We start from the raw sequence: 18,639 nt of genomic DNA, 5'->3' as shown, positions 1-18,639 counted from the left end.
GCTTTTCTTGTGAATTAACACATTGGCACATAACTTTGTAGAAAAATAATGTTGAGGTGGCTACTTGGAAAGATTCTCCGTAAAGCATTGAGTCTTTTCCAAACTTGGTATTCCAGACAACCCTATTTTGAGTGGTCCTGAAGAAAGTGCTCTTTCCCTAAATAAGATTGGGAAAGGTTCAACTCTTTCTTGAGTATCCGCAATTCATTTTACTTACTAAAGTCTCTAGGAGTTCTTTGAACCTTGCTTATCCCAACATTTCCTGAATCATGTAAGAGAGATTATTTCTTGTTAATGTATGTTTTGTTACAGCACATCCCTAAATACTAGTTTGGGAAATTGCTGCCTGCCTTTTGTTTGTTTTAACATTTTTTTTCTTTTAGTATATTTTCACCTCTTTTGCATGCTCCAGGCAGTTTACCACATGTTTATCATATGGAGGTCACCATAGTTGTTTACTGTAATAACCCTATAAAAGGAAATGTAGACCTCTTCTATCTGTCTCTATTTTGTTGTCATCCCTTGACTTCTAAAAAAATAAAATCCTTATAATGCAGCATACCATGTATTCGAACTTCTCTATGAAGTTGCAAAACCCTAATTAAAAAAAAATCTTAATCACTAATTGTGAAATTCTGTGTGGCAGGCAGTTCACTATCCACATCTCTCTGCCCAAATCATTAATGAATATTTTTCTTGATAACAGAACTTACTGATTATTGGCAAAACATTCTAATGTTTACGTATATTTTGCATATGTATAATATTTACAGGAACACACACACAATCAGCAAAGACCCAGCTGTGTCTTTAGGTTTCAGCTTTCCTTAGGTTTAGACTGACTAAACGGTAGAGACTGAGAGTTCCCTCCACTCACAGTGTCAGCACATCTGCGTGGTTATCATGCAGAGTCCTCCAGAAAATGATTTCTTCTGGGAATGGAAACTTAGAGTAGAGAATGCTTGCCTGATCCTTGTATCAAGTTTGCATGTAATCAGTGTTGCTTAGGTAGTGGTTTTCCTGATCACAATACAATAAGATTCAGATACATTTAATTGTTAACATTTTATACTATGGGCCACATATTTTCAGTATATTTGAATTGAAGACAAGTACATAAATATATTTGATTTGTGGTATGTTGAATGCATTTTTGTGCAAAGTACGATGCTTCTCAAGGAAAGAAATAAAGGGTTCCTGAAGTCTCAGGGGTGAGAAGGAATTGTGATTAGGCACCCAGCTAGGTTTGGACTAAAGAATGAAGTCTCCAGAAAGAGATTGTTAAAATCTACACAAATTTTTTTAGGCCTTTATTACAGCACTTTTGCATTTTTTACATTAATTTCTGCATTATGTTGCTTTATAAGAAAATGATTCTGATTATTTTCCCCCCTTGGGCAATGTTTGCCTTTGAATGAGGTAGTATAACTAGTTTAATAGCCTTTTGTTTTTTTTTGTTGGTTTTTACAGACATTGCAGAAACGCTTCACTTTCTCCTGTGTGGTGCCTCCAATGGAAGTTGTCAGGAACAGATTGATCTTGTTCCACGAAGCCCTCAAGAATTGTATGAACTGACATCTCTGATTTGGTAAAGATTGGGCTAAATATCACTTTGGGAGGCCAAGGCGGGTGAATCACGAGGTCAGGAGTTCGAGACCAGCCTGGCCAACATGATGAAAACCCGTCTCTACTAAAAATACAAAAAATTACCTGGGCGTAGTGGCGGGCGCCTGTAATCCCAGCTGCTTGGGAGGCCAAGACAGGAGAAATTGCTTGAACCTGGGAGGCGGAGGTTGCAGTGAGCTGAGATTGTGCCACTGCCATCCAGCCTGGGCGACAGAGTGAGACTCTGTCTCCAAAAAAAAAAATTGGTCTAAATACAACTTTTGGTTTGTGTGAGATTATTTTTCTTTAGAGACCTAACGTTTACTAATATTTCATAAAGTTACTAAAATTATGGTACTTTTTGTTTTCAGTGAGCTTATGCCATGTTTACCAAAAGAAGGCATTTTTGCAGTTGATACCATGTTGAAGAAGGGAAATGCACAGAACACAGATGGTGCGATATGGCAGTGGCGTGATGATCGGGGCCTCTGGCATCCATATAACAGGATTGACAGCCGGATCATTGAGGTAGTAGTTTCATCGTACCGTTTAAATATGTCTATTTTGTTGGAGAGTGGGTGTAGGGATGGAATGGGGAGGTGGATATGTGGGTTTGAATGTGCTTGATTTTGAATTAACTCAAGATTCTCTCATTTTGTCTCCTGAGAACAAGGTCCTCATTTCTGTTCAGGTCAGAAAACTTCATGTTCTAGTCCTGCTTCTGCTGCTAACTACCTGATTGACTTGGAGCAAGTAATTTAAGTTTGTTGTTCCATAGTTTCCTCATTTCTAAAAGGAAACATTGGAAGACTTAGGCCGTAGGTTTCTAAAATTTATCTATCTTCTATCAGAAAGCAATGTCCCATGAGCAAAGATTTACATACAAATAGTTTCCTCTCAATATTTTTTAAGAGCAGAAACGTGGAAACAAATGGAATAGCCAGTTCTGGGTAAATAGTTAAGTAAATTGTGATACACATAGGCTTGTATGTTATCCAGATATTATTGGGACAAATTTTAATGATATAAAATCAAATATGAATGAAAAACACTATACAATATTAAGTGAATCTTTCTGGAATTCAGCAAAATAAGTGAACATATGAATAATACAAAGGGGAGGAATGTACCAAAATGTTGACAGTGATTTTCTGTGACAGTTTTATGTGATTTTTATTTTTACTTCCTTATATATTGTTTGCACTGAAATATTTTTAAAACTAAATGAGCATAATATTTGCTCTAGCTTAGGAGGTGTTGATCACTGTGTTATTTGTCATGCCATGCATAATTTACTATTTTCAATACATGAGACACCTGTAAGAATTTATGTATTTTCTAATTTCAACCTTTGATGTTTGAATTCTTTTTAGAACATCACACATTTTGAATAGACAGTCTTCTTTAAAGGTGCCTTCTAGTTCGTTTCTAAAAATGAATTTTAGAAAAAATTTTAAACCAATGCCTTACATCATAAAATCAAGAGTTTTAAAAATAAATCCAGTTTCAGAGCCAGCTTTTATGAGAAAATTGACTTTGACTGGTCTTCTGTGCAGCATTATATATAAGCAGTATATAAGCAGGCCAATCCTGCTAATAGTGGTCCTGGTCTCTAACTCTAAGTCGTCTTCTTTTTAGCATTTTCCTGATCATTGCACCTTCACTATTAGCTTACTCTCTCATATGTGCTGAGAGTCTTGTCTTCCATTCAGCCTAGGAGTTCCATAGATTGGATTCTGTAATGAGAATATTTTGTCACTTCTGTAGTCTGTTTAAAGTCAAACTGTGCTAATTGAACTGTGTCAATTTAAATATGTTCTGTATACCACACACAACCTTGGCGATTAATCTGTTTCAGTTGTGTCCCTTTCAGTCTTAAAGTTATCTTTGTTTAATGAGGACAGTTTTATAGGATCATTTTGTTTAAGGGAGGATTTTGGTAGGTCGCTAAGAATTCATCATGTAAATAATATTTTTAATCTAAGAATACTAAGATATATGGATAACTGATTTTTTATAAGCAATGTCTTAAAAGCATTCTCAATACAAATGGTGTCTTCTTTGTGTCAGTGATGCTACACAGGTGGATCTTTCATCAAGATTTTACCTGCATTTATGTCTAAGGGTCCCTGATAAGGCTTGAGGCATGTAACCTATGTCTAATTAAAAATGATTTGTTGAATGAATGAGTTTTGTCATATCTACACTATTATTCCATCTTCTGTTAACTTCACCATCTAAAACCTGTTGAAATAAATATGTAAGATAGCATATTTGGAGGGTCCCCACTGTGTCTTAAGGTAATAGATTTCTCAATGTTTATATTCAAAGTTTCTCTCTCTTTGCTCTCAGGCAGCCCATCAGGTCGGTGAGGATGAGATAAGCTTGTCCACTCTGGGACGAGTTTATACTATTGATTTTAATTCTATGCAGCAAATCAATGAGGACACGGGAACAGCACGTGCCATTCAGAGAAAACCTAACCCGTTAGCCAATAGTAACACTAGTAAGTACATTCTGAGTTAAAATAGCACTATACTATTGTGCAATATTTTGTATTTGCATAATAAATAATAATTGGCTTATTAAGTATCTTTTTAAGCTTAAGACAATTGCATAACAATAATTTGGTTTTCGATTTTTTAAATCATGTCCATTGATGGATGAGTGAGCCAGTATTAACTGGTATCTTTTCCACAATTTGTCTGCTTACCTGATGTCCTGAGATTCAAGTCAGAATTTGCTCATACAGATTTTTATCTGATCCTGTCATTACTATTATACCTTTAGATCCATTGACTAGTTCTTTCCAACCTTGTATTTTATACCTTCCTGCCAAAATTATCTGAACTAATTAAGGACAGATAATTGTGATTAAAAAAACAAAACAAAACAAAACCAGGTTTCTGACATTTATCTGTCCCCTCAGGGATTTAGTTCATTGCTTTTGCAGCCCTAGTTTTAGAGAACAGTGGTCTGCAAATGTTTTTTTTTTTGTTGTTGTTGTTGTTGTTTTTTTGAAAAGGGCCAGGTAGTGCTGGGCACGGTGGCTCACGCCTGTAATCCCAGCACTTTGGGAGGCTGAGGCAGGCAGATCACGAGGTCAGGAGATGGAGACCATCCTGGCTAACACGGTGAAACCCTATCTCTACTAAAAATACAAAAAACTAGCCGAGCGTGATGGCGGGCGCCTGTAGTCCCAGCTACTCAGGAGGCTGAGGCAGAGGAATGGCTTGAACCCGGGAGGCGGAGCTTGCAGTGAGCCGAGATCCTGCCACCGCACTCCAGCCTGGGTGACAGAGTGAGACTCTGTCTGAATAAATAAATAAATAAATAAATTAAATACAATAAAGGGCCAGATAGTAAATAATATAAGTGTTGCAGGTTATATATAGTCTATACTCACCACCATTGCCATTGTAGCCCTCAATTAGCCATATACAATATGTGAACAAATGTACATGGCTGCGTTCTAATAAAATTATATTTACAAAAACCGGTGGTGGACTGGATTCAGCTTACAGACCGTACTTTGTCAACCCCTTGTATATAACTTACTGCTTATCAGTTATCTTTTCCTTACACTTTATGTCACTAAGCAAGGTGGTAGAATTACCTTCTTTATCCATTTTACAAAGCTTTTAGTGAAATATCGTGCATTTCTAGAACTCAGTTTCTTACCACTGGTTTAGTTGGTTAGGATTGGATTTCCCTATTGTTTCATTGAATGTATATCAGTAAAATAAAGAGGTACAGTGCGGTGATGAATTGTTACTTTCAGCTGGCCCCAATGGGTCACTAGTTTTCTAGACAGCTGAATTTTGTCTGTCTTAATGTTGCCTTTAGCATCTTTGTAAATCCTAGTTGATCATATCATAGAAGTTCATGTGTTCTATAATGAAAAAGTTTTCATAGCATTTCAAGAATTACACTGGCTTGAGTATTTTATATTGTTTATTGTGTTTCTGAAGTCTGTCACTTCAGGATTGCATAATTTTTTTTTTTTTAATGTAATAGGTGGATATTCAGAGTCAAAGAAGGATGATGCTCGAGCACAGCTTATGAAAGAGGATCCGGAACTGGCTAAGTCTTTTATTAAGACATTATTTGGTGTTCTTTATGAAGTGTATAGTTCCTCAGCAGGACCTGCGGTCAGACATAAGTGCCTTAGAGCAATTCTTAGGATAATTTATTTTGCGGATGCTGAACTTCTGAAGGATGTTCTGAAAAATCATGCTGTTTCAAGGTGTGTTAATGAAAATAGTAGAAACATTTTACAAATACAAATCTCTGCAAGTAATTTCAGAAACCTCTAAAGTAATAATAGAAAAATATGCACAAAAATTTGTTAGGAGTATCTTGAGCTCTTTTTTGTCTATTTATATTCACATATAGCTTTTATAAAATATAAAACTTGAGCATTTAAGAAAAATGTTTATGTTAATAGAATGGTTTCACAATGAAAATGCTTTGCTCTCAATTTAAAGTAGTATGGCCAAAAATAATCATCAAATTCAGGCAGAGTTTTATATACAAATGCTTTCTTTTTTTAGTCACATTGCTTCCATGCTGTCAAGCCAAGACCTGAAGATAGTGGTGGGAGCACTTCAGATGGCAGAAATTTTAATGCAGAAGTTACCTGATATTTTTAGTGTTTACTTCAGAAGAGAAGGTAATGTCATATAAATTAATAGTCGTTTAGTCTAGATAGTACTTCAACAGAAATAAAGTTTTAATCTGTCGAACAAAAACTGATAGCTTTTCAATTTAAAAATGACATTTAAAGCTCTGTTAGCTTATAGCTCTGTGTACGTAGAATGTGTCTTTTAGGCTGGGCGTGGTGGCTCACGCCTGTAACCCCAGCACTTTGGGAGGCCAAGGCAGGTGGATCACTTGAGGTCAGGAGTTGGAGACCAGCCTGGCCAACATGGTGAAACCCAGTCTTTAAGAAAAATACAAAAATTAGCGGGGTGTGGTGGTGCACACCTGGGCTGATGTCAAACTCCTTGCCTCAAGCAATCCTACTGCCTCAGCGTGGGATTACAGTTTGTCATTTAATAAGAGTCTGATAGAATGATAGAAGCCGTGGACTCTTCCCCAGAAAAGTGTGAACGTGTGCTCATTCACTCACGTTAAATATATCCACATATTTGCATATAGTTTATACTAGCTGATAATCAGACATGCATATTGGTATACAATTTGATAGTTCTTAGTCACAGTCCTTCATACATACTCTCCTATGATAACGGGACAGATAGGAACCCCTGCCTCACAAGTTAATGTTTAGCTCTCTTTACACACCTTAAAGGATGTGATAGTTCCCACCCTTCAATAGCTGGTTTTTTTTGGTGGCAGTGTTAATGTGATCTTGTCTTTTTGTAGCACTTGAAGTTAACTGATTCTTGGTCTTTTCCATCCCTTCTGGCTGTCACACCACAGGGTGTGCACTGTATTTCTGTAGTTGATTATTGTTTTTATAATGCGTATTTTGAACTCTGAATAGGACTTTGTGACCCTATTAAGTTTTATATAATCTGGTTTTGAAGATTAGAAGACATTCAATATCAGTATTTTTCTTTAACCTTTAGTTTTTATATTTTTTTCTGATTGAAGTCCAGTTGAAAACTCTGGCTCCTAATTTCTTTTACCTATTTGCCAGTAATGTTTTAGTCTTTTTGTGTATTATGTCAGTGTTGGTATTTAGGGATTTTGTAATGGTGGGGAGAAGGTTCTACTCCTGATTAAAACTGACTCCCTTTCATCTCTGTTATTATAAAGGTGTAATGCATCAAGTAAAACACTTAGCAGAATCAGAGTCTTTGTTGACAAGTCCACCAAAGGCGTGTACGAATGGATCGGGATCCTTGGGATCCACAACTTCAGTCAGCAGTGGGACGGCTACAGCTGCCACTCATGCTACAGCTGACTTGGGATCACCCAGCTTGCAGCACAGCAGGGATGATTCTTTAGATCTCAGCCCTCAAGGGTAAGTAAGAATTGTGTTGTGATTTTTATTTCTTTGCTGTTAGCGCTGCTTTGGTACCTAAGAATCATATAGGGAGTAAAATGGTAACATATTAGCGTATATATATTATATTTTTCCATTTGTATTTTGTTAATGAGAATGGGAAGAAAACATTTATTGGAAACCTACTGTATTGGGCTGTGTTTAGGAACTGTAAGAGATTAGTTTTATTCCCACTGACATACAAGGAAACTAAAGTTCAGAGACATTTGTGACTTGCACGGTGTTACACACTTATGTTACTTGTAGGCTCTAACATTGTGGGATTTGAATTCTGGTTTCTGATTTCATAATCTTGTGACTATTTTTTGTGCTGCTGCATACATACGACCTCAGAGACATCCAGATATTAATGCAGTTAAAAATACTGAAAATTAGAAGTCTTAGAATAAAGGCCAAAAAATACTGATTCCCCGTTTATCTTTAATTGGCAACTGGGAGTTAAATACTTTGCTTTTAATAAGGGAAAATGAGAGTTCTTAGATTCTCTACTCCCATTTATTTATCAGCTTTTAATCTTTGTTATACCATGCTACTAAGAATGTTTCCAAACCTTCCATTGGTTTCCATTTTGTTGTGTTAGAAACAAATCACACTCTAAAAGTGTTTTTATTTCCTTGCTATTAGAAGCTTAATATTACTAGATGAGTGGTACCTGATAAACCAAATTCAGTTCTGAAATTCAGTATGTATTCACTGCAGTACTCTTTTTGGCTCCTTTTAAACTGAAAAGTAGATCATGCTAAAATATAGTAATAATAAGTGGGGTCCAAAAATTTAATCTTATAATCTGCAGGGTAGCATTGTCTTGTGCAGGCAGCCAACTCAGGTAGGAGAGGGGATGAGGGGAATTTGGTGCCACCTGGTGGCAGTTTTCTAGTCCAGCTTAAATATGAATTTTGGCAGTTTCAAGACTTCTGGCAGACTGAACTTCTGGCACAGTGGGTATTATTTTAGGAAACTGCTGAGTTTAACTGGCACCCATGTTGTTTGACCAGTCTGAGGAGATTGGGCTTGGAGAGTTCTGGGGACTCTTCCACGTCCCTGATTCTGCAGTTGCTTTTGTCTGCCATTTTCCTTTCCAGCCTTGCTCTCTCCTTTACTTCCTTCCCAGCCCCATTCCTACCCACTAGCTGCTGCAGTAACATAAGTTATTGCAGGGTTTTACTGTAATGTAGGCATGGTGCCTGAGACATCATAGATACTCAGTAAATTACAGAGAGTGATACAGTTCAGACAATTGCAGTATTTCTTTCCCTTTAAAAATGTTTTCCTTTCTCCCTTTTTTCTTTTTCTTTTTTCTTTTTTCTTTTTTTTTTTTAAAAGAGACACAGCATGGGGTCTTGCTCTGTTTCTCAGGCTAACCTCGAACTCCCGGGCTCAAGTGACCCTCCCTACCTTGGCCTCCGAAGTAGCTGGGACTACAGGCATGTGCTAGCATGCCCAGCTCAAATGCAGTATTTCTGAGCCATTTTAATTTAAGGAGTTGGAATTGATTATAGAGTCTAACAGTTGATTATGCCAAAGAAAGAGAAAATAACTTTTTTCTTAAAATATTTTTACATGGTTTTAAATAGTTTTAAGTGGTTCCATATTACAGCATGGTTGCAAATGAAAAATTCATGTTAATTTTTTTTAAATGGAAATTGTTTAATTACATTTTTCATCCTTTGAAAGTTCATTTTTCCTGATTGTCAAGCACATTTGAGCACATTATTAAGTATATTCCATAGAAATGTCAGGTGTTGGAAACTTTCCAATTTTTTTTCAGATTTTTCCAGTTTTATTTGGGCCACAGACCAACTAAACCACAACATTTTTCAGCCTTTTCATCTTATTTAGTTTTGTTGTTCTAAAAATTTATTGCTGTTACAAACTATTTCTACTGTCGTTAGAACAGGCTACAGGTGTTTAATTTTGCAAATGATTCTAATTCAGAATAAATTACTCATACTACTCACTAGATTTGTATATAGGTTAAAAAAACCAACTAAAATGTTCATAAATGCATTTATTTAGTATGTTATTGCCATTGTCACACTATGAAATTACTTTGGGTAGTATATTAGAGGCAGATGAGTATTTTGACAACATGAACACTAAGGGTCATGTATATTTTACTCACGGCCATTTTGGTTATGGAAAAAGTGTGTTATGTGGATTTAACATTCTTTTTCAGGTTGGTTATTACCCATTTATTTTTATTTTGCTCCTTTGTGTTGCATATTTGCTTTATGTACTTATATACTACTATTTAAAGTTGAACACATAGAAAATTGATCAGTCATCTTATCTGGCTTTATGTTTCATAGTTCAGTATAGTTAAACAGCTAGTTATTTTCTGAATAATCATTTGCTGTGTCTGCACACCTCTAGAACATGACTGGCACAGAATTGGCATTAAATAATCACTAAACAAGAACATACCTTGTTATGACAGTATTTTTTTTTTTTTTTTTTTTTTTGAGTTGGAGTCTCACTATCTCCCAGGCTGGAGTGCAGTGGCGCTATCTCGGCTCACTGCAAGCTCCGCCTCCCAGGTTCACGCCATTCTCCTGCCTCAGCCTCCTCAGTAGCTGAGACTACAGGCGCCTGCCACCACGCCCGGCTAATTTTTGTATTTTTAGTAGAGATGGGGTTTCACCATGTAAGCCAGGATATTCTCGATCTCCTGACCTCGTGATCTGCCCGCCTCGGCCTCCCAAAGTGCTGGGATTACAGGCGTGAGCCACCGCGCCCGGCCTGACAGTATTTTATTACTCCCTGTTTCTGCCATTTTAGTTTGCATTTTCAGTGAGTGAAGATATAAAACAGTGGTAATTGCTAAACTTATCTCATATTTTCCCATGGACAGTCGATTAAGTGATGTTCTAAAGAGAAAACGACTGCCAAAACGAGGGCCAAGAAGGCCAAAGTACTCACCTCCAAGAGATGATGACAAAGTAGACAATCAAGGTAACCCCTTTGATGAAACTGTGGGGAGGTAAAGGGGAGGGTGGTAGCAGGTGCAGAAATGTACTTTATTAAAACTGCCAGTAGCTCTTGAAGTATGCCTAAGTTTCCTGAGGACTAAGTGTTCTTAGTTCTTTCAGTTAATTAATCTGTTAAGACTGTGAATCTTAAAAATCAGTTGTTTTTCATCACTTAAACTAAAATGACTTAACTGTAGTTCTTTTTTCTTTTCATAGCTAAAAGCCCCACCACTACTCAGTCACCTAAATCTTCGTTCCTGGCAAGCTTGAATCCAAAAACATGGGGAAGGTTAAGTACACAGTCCAACAGCAACAACATTGAGCCAGCACGGACTGCGGGAGGTAGTGGCCTTGCCAGGGCTGCCTCAAAGGATACCATCTCCAATAATAGGTGAAGTGGGGGGAATTTTATGTTTCTTCTATTCCCATATCAGAAAAACTTAACATTATTTCAGCCAGTACGTTTATTGTGTGGAGACGATACATAGACACAGCACTTTAATTTGTTCTTAAAAGCATAGTTCAAGAATTAGGTAGGTTCTCAGTTAATGAACCCTGCATCTGGCTTTGTCCTAAGTTCCAGTCATGTGCTTTGAAACTCCTTCCAGCATACCTAGCTGAAAGTCTTATACGTTCAAAAGCAAATTGTATTCCTTGGGGAACCTCTTCCTCAGTTTTGTTCCAGACAAGGAAAAGCTGACATTTTCTGTCCACATTCTTCACATCTTTTATGATAAAATTTCTCTACCCATTACAATGGAACTTCAGGATTTTAGGGGAGAGCCCTTTTTTTTTTTTTTTTTTAAGTCCTTGGGACTTGTTTTATTTTTGGGTTCTGCATGTAGCATACCAACATGATTACTTCCCTCTGCAGATAAGAAATTTTAAAAGACCAAATGTCATTGAGAAAATTAACATGCTCTCTTTGGTTTTGTTGGTTGTTGTTCTTAATTTCAGTGTATAAAAATAATTAAGTGAATGAATTTCTGAAGCCATCAGCATTTGTAATTTAAGCAGCCGGGTCTTGTTTGCCACAGCTTATTACATCCTTAATAGGCGCATGTTTCTGGTCTGTAAATCTTTACTTCAGCTCTCCAGGAAACACAAGTTAAGGATAATGCAGATATGTATGTACTTTAGGAAGTAAAGGGAACACTTAGGAAAGTGTTATATTGCAGGGTTCCAAAAAATTAGTACACTTTGTTTACAATTCATGTAATGACCTGCAGTGTATTTTAAGTTTTTAAACAGTTCTCCAGGTGGTACATCGTAGCCCATTTTCAAAGTGAAAGTTAATTTGGTTATGGAATCTGGAGTTTTTAAACTGTAAGCATAGACCAGGATGAATTTTAAATGTAGCAGCTATTTGCCTTGATCAGAAGTTATATCCTTTCTACATACAGTGGGACTTTAATATCTCCTTTTTGTTTCTTGTAGAGAAAAAATTAAAGGTTGGATTAAGGAGCAGGCACATAAATTTGTAGAACGTTATTTCAGTTCTGAGAATATGGATGGAAGCAACCCTGCATTGAATGTCCTTCAGAGACTTTGTGCTGCAACCGAACAACTCAACCTCCAGGTGCTGTGTCCAGTGCATTTTGCTGGTCTTTTTCAGTCTCTTCCCAGCATCTCCTGCTACTCTTTTCCTTCATGACTCTCTAGCTTCCTATGGATTTAGCTATCCTACATCGACTTTTACCTTATATACACCCTTGGTGCTGGCATTTCTTTTACTTATCCCTTGACTATCAGGATTCATCAGTCTGTATTAAATGTACTAGAAACCTCATCGTTGACTTTCTTTCCTTCACATCTCATCATTCTTGACAAATGAAGAAACTTCAGAAATGTCCTCACAAGCACATCTGTTTTCTAAGTCATCCTCAACTATAGGTATAGATGATAGGCCTTCCTTAGCCCCTCTCTTCACATGGGGTCTCAGAGTGGCAGGAGAGGCTAGAGGTTTACTAATAAGTGTTTTACGTTTCATCTGGTTCTCAGTTTTTGTTTTTATTTTTATTTTTATGTATTTATTTATTTTGATGTTTTTGATGTACCTTGAGCAGTTTTGGTAGTATGTTTTCCAAGAAATTGTTCATTTTGCTGAGACCTTAAATGTATTAATTTAAAACCACACCTTGTATTCTTGATTCATCTTTCCATTCTGGTGTTATAGCCCCTTATTCTTCAGTTTTCTGTTCTCATCTTTTAAAAATACTCTTTTTTAAAGAAAACTACATTGGTTGAATATGAAGATTTTCTTCTTATGTTATTATGGATTCCTGGTTTTCCTCATGAAATATTTTGTGTGTGTGTGTGTGTGTGTGTGTGTGTGTGTGTGTGTGTGTGTGTGTTTAAAATCATAATTTCCAAGGATTTACTAAGACTGTACCACTCCCCTGCCCTCTTCTTTAAGGGCGTTGAGAATATATTCATTTCCTTTTGAGGATATGTGAGTTGTGTATTTTTAAAGTGCTGCTTAAATCAATATAGAAATACTTTTCCTAACTCTTTCAGGTGGATGGTGGAGCTGAGTGCCTTGTAGAAATCCGTAGCATAGTCTCAGAGTCAGATGTTTCATCATTTGAAATCCAACATAGTGGATTTGTGAAGCAGCTGTTGCTTTATTTGACATCTAAAAGTGAAAAGGATGCTGTGAGCAGAGAGATCAGATTAAAGAGATTTCTTCATGTATTTTTTTCTTCTCCAGTAAGTTATCTAATAATGCCTGTGTATCTTTTAAGAATCAGTGTTCACTAATGCATATATTTTCATCTCAGTAATAATTTCCAGCAGGTCTTGGTCAAGACATTGAGGGAAAACTTCTAGGTTTTCACATAGTTGGAATCCTTCAACTTCTGTATATCAAAGTAAATAGTAAAACAATGAAATGGGGATTTAACAAAGCCCATGTCACTATTTCTATGATTGAAGTATCTTGAGTCTTTTTTGCTTGCAAGATGAGCCATTAATAGTAGTCTCTCACCTGTGAATGTATTTTACTTGCAATATTTGTTTTTAAATGTATTGAAGTTTGTATTAGTTCCTTTTAGGGAAACAGACATCTATAATAAGATAGAGGAGATATATTTTCTTGTTTTGTACATAAAATACAGTTGTAACAGTTCCAGTCAAGGGCGCTTAATGACCATTTATGTCACCGTTTATAATGTGGATTACAAAGCCACAGAGTGGCTCCCCTTCCTTCACTCTTAAGTGGGCCAGAGCAAGAGGGTAATCCTTGGATGCTGTTGACAGCATTCTCCTTGTTTTACAGTGGCTTAAAGAGAAGGCATCACTTGGAACGTTTCCCTCTGGATTATCTGTGTAATAGGGCTTAGCATAGCTCTCCTATGTATTAACACTATTTCACCATGCGCTTGCAGTCCTCAGAGGCATTTGAGCATTGCTTGTATTTTAACTTGTGAGTCAACCTAAAGCAAAGTTAGTATTTATTGGAGATTCATTAGAAGCGTGACAGTATTATGTATAGTTTTACAGCATACTTAAGATTATGTGCAATCTCTTTTCTGAAACCCCTGGAGTTTGGTCGGTTTCAAAGGTCCTACAGTGTGTAGTACATTAAAATTCCCAGCAGTTTCTGAATAGCACGGTATATTATATGCATTAAATATTTTTATAGCATAACATGAATATTCTTACTAAAATCAGATAAATAAAGACTGTAAATAGCCTTATGTCTGTTTGGATCAGATTTTGCCACCAAGTGACTTGTGTTTTCAGAGCCTTTGGATGTGGAGATTGTGAATACAGGATTGTGGGCTGTACAAAACACTTGTCTTTATTGAAATAATTGACGTGGTAACATCGTTCAAACCAAATCTGCCATAAAAGATAAAGATGAATAGACAAATTATTCTCTTTTATAAAGCTGCTTATTAAATCTTCTCTTTGAGGAGACTTTTGTTTTGAAAAGGCTTTGTTTAACCTGTTTGTTTATTTATAACTTTAGCTTCCTGGAGAAGAGCCCATTGGAAGAGTGGAACCAGTGGGTAATGCACCTTTGTTGGCATTAGTTCACAAGATGAACAACTGCCTCAGCCAGATGGAACAATTTCCAGTCAAAGTACATGATTTCCCTAGTGGAAATGGGACAGGAGGCAGGTAAGGACCATTGCCTGGCTATACCCTTGCCACTGGAATTTGGTACTTAATTTCACTGAAGTAAGATGGCAAGACGTCTGGTAAAGTCTTGATTGGCCCAGAAAACATTCAGCTGTAATGATGAAAGAAATTAAGCACTCTAAAGAATGAATCAAATGCTTTCTTATCTTTAAAATTATACCATATGCCTTAAACAGGATGCTTTATAAATATATAATCCAGTGATTGTATTCGTAACTTGTAATAGGCTTAGTTTTCCTTAAATTGATACACTTCAGCATACAAAACTTCCTTAAGAACTTTGTGTTTAACTTCAGTAGGGATAAAAAAATTTTTATGGCTGTGAGTAACGTTTACATTTTGAGCGATATGATTTATATGTAATATTAGTGGCTATAACTTTGTATTTTGATGGGGTCAAACGTTTGAAGTTTTACTAGTTTAATAAATATATATATATTTTAATGTAGTTTTAAGGACTCTTGAGGTGCTACAGGAAAGAATTGTTCTATGTCGTGGAATGTTACAAGTTTCATGGAATATTTTGACCGGAAGCCTAGAAAATAGGAAATTTGTTTGGTTTTTATTTATGTATTTATTTATTTTGGGACAGAGTCTTACTTTGTTGCCCAAGCCAAATTACACTAGTGTGAACATGGCTCACTGCAGCCTTGACCTCCTGGCTGAAGAGATCTTTCTGCCTCAGCCTGCCACGTAGCTGGGGCCACAGGCATGTGCCACCATGTTCCACTAATTTTTTTATTTTTTGTAGAGACGGGGTCTCACTTTGTTGCCCAGGCTGGTCTCAAACTCTTGGGCCCAAGTGATCCTCCTGCCTTGGCCTCCCAAAGTGCTGGGATTACTGAGCCACCACACTCAGCCTAGTTTGGTTTTTAAATCCACATTTTGATGTTTTAAAAACATTTAAAAAACTTTGTTTGAATTAAAAACCATATGCATTGTTGAGTGATAAAGCAATCACATCATGGACTAGGGTTTCTTTTCTGCTTTGAAATTTAATGTAGTGTGTGGTATTCAGTTTTGATCGTTATGATTTCCTGGAGGAGTTCATGAAATAAGGGGGCATTTTCACCTGTGCTTGAGAAAATCATGAAGCTTTTTGTGTCCAAATTTATATAAAATATGTTTGCATATGTATATATTCATAAAATGGAATATTCTCCACATCCCTATTTGTGTGCTTTATGTGCAGGAGGGTCCAATCTTTTGGCTTCCCTGGGCTATATTGGAAGATGAATTGTCTTGGGCCACATAAAATACACCAACACTAATGTTAGTTGATGAGCTTAAAAAAAAAAAACACTCATTGTATTTTAAGAAAGTTTACGAATTTATGTTGGCCTATATACAAAGCCATCTGGGCTGCATGTGGCCTGTGGGCCGCAGGTTGGACAAGCTTGCTTTGTGGAATCATACAGATAATCACAGTTTAAGTTGATATCTGACTCCTGCCAGAGCTTTTCTGAAATGAGCAATTAAACATCATGACCAGGTTTCAACTGCAGTAGCTATTAAACCGCTTCGTTCAAAACTATTATAGCAAAGTAAATTTTAAAGGTTAGTTTTTAATGTAATATTGTAGCTGAAATCTTTGAAATAAAGAGGTTTTTTTTTTTCTTTTTAAAAAATATAATTCAATAGGAATGGGCAAAATATTGTAGAAGTGAGTGTGCTTAAATGGTTCAGGAATTTTTGTTCCAGAAAAATAATTAAATATTCATGGGTGAAGTATTTCTGCTCCCATGGATTTAGGATGGGACAGAGATCAAATATTGACTTAAGGTTTTCATATGCACGCATACACATCCGTCTTTTATTTCTTACGTATAAAAATTTTTTCTAAATAACTTGAATTATTGGCTTTACCATTTACAGAACTGGTAAGTAAATGCTTAGTACTAGTGTGTCTTATGAAAATGCAGTTTGTATTAACTTGCCTTTATTTGAATTAATGTATATTAAATGTGAAAATAATAGACTAACTTTTTTTTCACAAATTATCTTGAGCTTTTCTCTCAACAGAGGATCACAGGCTTTAAAATTTTTCAACACACATCAATTAAAATGCCAGTTACAAAGACATCCAGACTGTGCAAATGTGAAGCAGTGGAAGGGTGGACCTGTCAAGATTGACCCTCTGGCTTTGGTACAAGCCATCGAGAGATACCTTGTAGTTAGAGGTACTTTCCATATATTTGTTTTGTGTGTTATATATGTATATTTGGGAGAAATTTACATTAAGAGTTACATACATTATTTCTCTGTTTAATGTTGTTTCTGTTAAAACCTAGGTGGCAGGAACTTATATTCCTGTCTTTTATTTTCTACTTAGTATATAGTCATACATTGAACTTACTAGGGGTTGACTGCTTACTTGAATGTTGAGTTAATTTATCTTGGTGAAATGTAGTAGAAATGACATTTTGTGTTTGGCAATTTTCTTAGACCTTTCTGCTTCATAGATCAGAGTGTAATATATACAGGTTGAACATCCCTAACCTGAAAATCTAAAATGCAAAATGCTCCAGAATCTGAAACTTGGATTGGTGCCGTGACATCGCAAGTGGAAGACTCCACACCTGACAACTTTGCTTTCTGATGGTTCAATGTACATACACTTTGTTTCATGCACAAAATTATTGAAAATACTGTATATCATTACCTTCATGCCATGTGTATGAGATATAAATGAATTGCATATTTAGATTTGTATCCCATCCCCAAGGTATCTCATTATGTACATGCAAATATTCCAAATCTGAAAAAATTTGGAATCTAAAACACTTCTGGGCTCAAGCATTTCAGATAAGGGATACTCAACCTATATGTGTTTTCTAAGAATATGTTTAACCAGTGTGTATACAGGATTTTTTTTTTTTTTACACCTAAAATCGCTAAGAGTTTAAAAGTCTACTTGGGTCTTCAGGGTATGGAAGAGTAAGAGAAGATGATGAAGACAGCGATGACGATGGATCAGATGAGGAAATAGATGAGTCTCTGGTAAGATACTATATTCCCACCATGTATAATGTACTATATAAAGTTCAGGGCCTTTGGCTTAAATGGCTTTTGCTTTCCTTTATTCAGGCTGCTCAGTTCCTAAATTCAGGAAATGTAAGACACAGGCTGCAGTTTTATATTGGAGAACATTTGCTGCCGTATAACATGACTGTGTATCAGGCAGTACGGCAGTTTAGTATACAGGCTGAAGATGAAAGAGAATCCACAGATGATGAGAGCAATCCTCTAGGCAGAGCTGGTATTTGGACAAAGACTCATACAATATGGCAAGTCTGAAAATTCTTTCTTTTGGTTTTTCATAAACTTTGAAACTGTTCTTGTGTTTTAGAATTCACATTAACTTAATGGCTGGCTTTCATAAGGATAGGGGGCCCTAAATCACACATTTTAGTTCTGAAAGACGATTTCAAATATTTGATAAGGTGCATATGTATATGTAGCCTCCTCATTCATTCTACCGGAAAATGTATATCCATGGACAGTAATCATGGTTTACATCTGCTTTTCTAGATTTATTTCAGGTCTTTAATTAAGACAAAAATGTTGCCATAAGATATTAGGTAATCTGAAGTTGGGCATCTCTGAGTCCTTAAGAGGCATTTGGATGCAGCTTCCTGCATTGTCTGTGAGTGTCTGCTACATATGCTTGAAGAGAGCCATTCTTCCCAGAACCACCCTTGGAGTTTCTGAGGCAGCCCCTCCTGGGAAGGTGGTCTCTAGGTGATCTCTTCTAAGAAGTTCTCCAGATTCACACTAGGGAGAGAGAGGAGAATAGATCTCAGAACAGTCTTCTGGTAACTGTGGTGTCTGTGGCTTAGATTTTGGCTTTGTATCAGTTTCAAAATCTACATTTGGTTTATATACTGT

General features: G+C 36.3%; 1 protein-coding gene across 50 annotated transcripts in view; it reads left to right on the top strand.

The window, feature by feature from the left end:
• TRIP12 (thyroid hormone receptor interactor 12) overlaps nucleotides 1–18,639 on the top strand; it is a 158,943-nt gene that overhangs the window by 116,199 nt on the left and 24,105 nt on the right. For 12 of the 50 annotated variants that reach the window (XM_054679470.2, XM_016950634.4, XM_063791669.1 and 9 more), the window contains 14 exons: nucleotides 1,471–1,588; nucleotides 1,977–2,133; nucleotides 3,958–4,111; nucleotides 5,623–5,851; nucleotides 6,159–6,277; nucleotides 7,387–7,594; nucleotides 10,488–10,588; nucleotides 10,822–10,996; nucleotides 12,043–12,184; nucleotides 13,123–13,314; nucleotides 14,579–14,730; nucleotides 16,759–16,931; nucleotides 17,678–17,751; nucleotides 17,839–18,038. In XM_054679470.2, coding sequence (XP_054535445.1) covers nucleotides 1,471–1,588; nucleotides 1,977–2,133; nucleotides 3,958–4,111; nucleotides 5,623–5,851; nucleotides 6,159–6,277; nucleotides 7,387–7,594; nucleotides 10,488–10,588; nucleotides 10,822–10,996; nucleotides 12,043–12,184; nucleotides 13,123–13,314; nucleotides 14,579–14,730; nucleotides 16,759–16,931; nucleotides 17,678–17,751; nucleotides 17,839–18,038 — 2,194 coding nt within the window. Of the gene's footprint in view, nucleotides 1–1,470; nucleotides 1,589–1,976; nucleotides 2,137–3,957; nucleotides 4,112–5,622; nucleotides 5,852–6,158; nucleotides 6,278–7,386; nucleotides 7,595–10,487; nucleotides 10,589–10,821; nucleotides 10,997–12,042; nucleotides 12,185–13,122; nucleotides 13,315–14,578; nucleotides 14,731–16,758; nucleotides 16,932–17,677; nucleotides 17,752–17,838; nucleotides 18,039–18,639 lie in introns of all 50 variants that reach the window. The other 38 variants (XM_054679476.2, XM_054679492.2, XM_016950633.4 and 35 more) reach the window with 5 other exon arrangements.

The sequence above is a fragment of the Pan troglodytes genome, chromosome 13 (genome assembly GCF_028858775.2).
Source record: "Pan troglodytes isolate AG18354 chromosome 13, NHGRI_mPanTro3-v2.0_pri, whole genome shotgun sequence".
NCBI classification, from domain to species: domain Eukaryota; kingdom Metazoa; phylum Chordata; class Mammalia; order Primates; family Hominidae; genus Pan; species Pan troglodytes.
The sequence above is the reverse complement of the archived record's forward strand: the minus strand, read 5'-3'. Positions and strand labels throughout refer to the sequence as shown.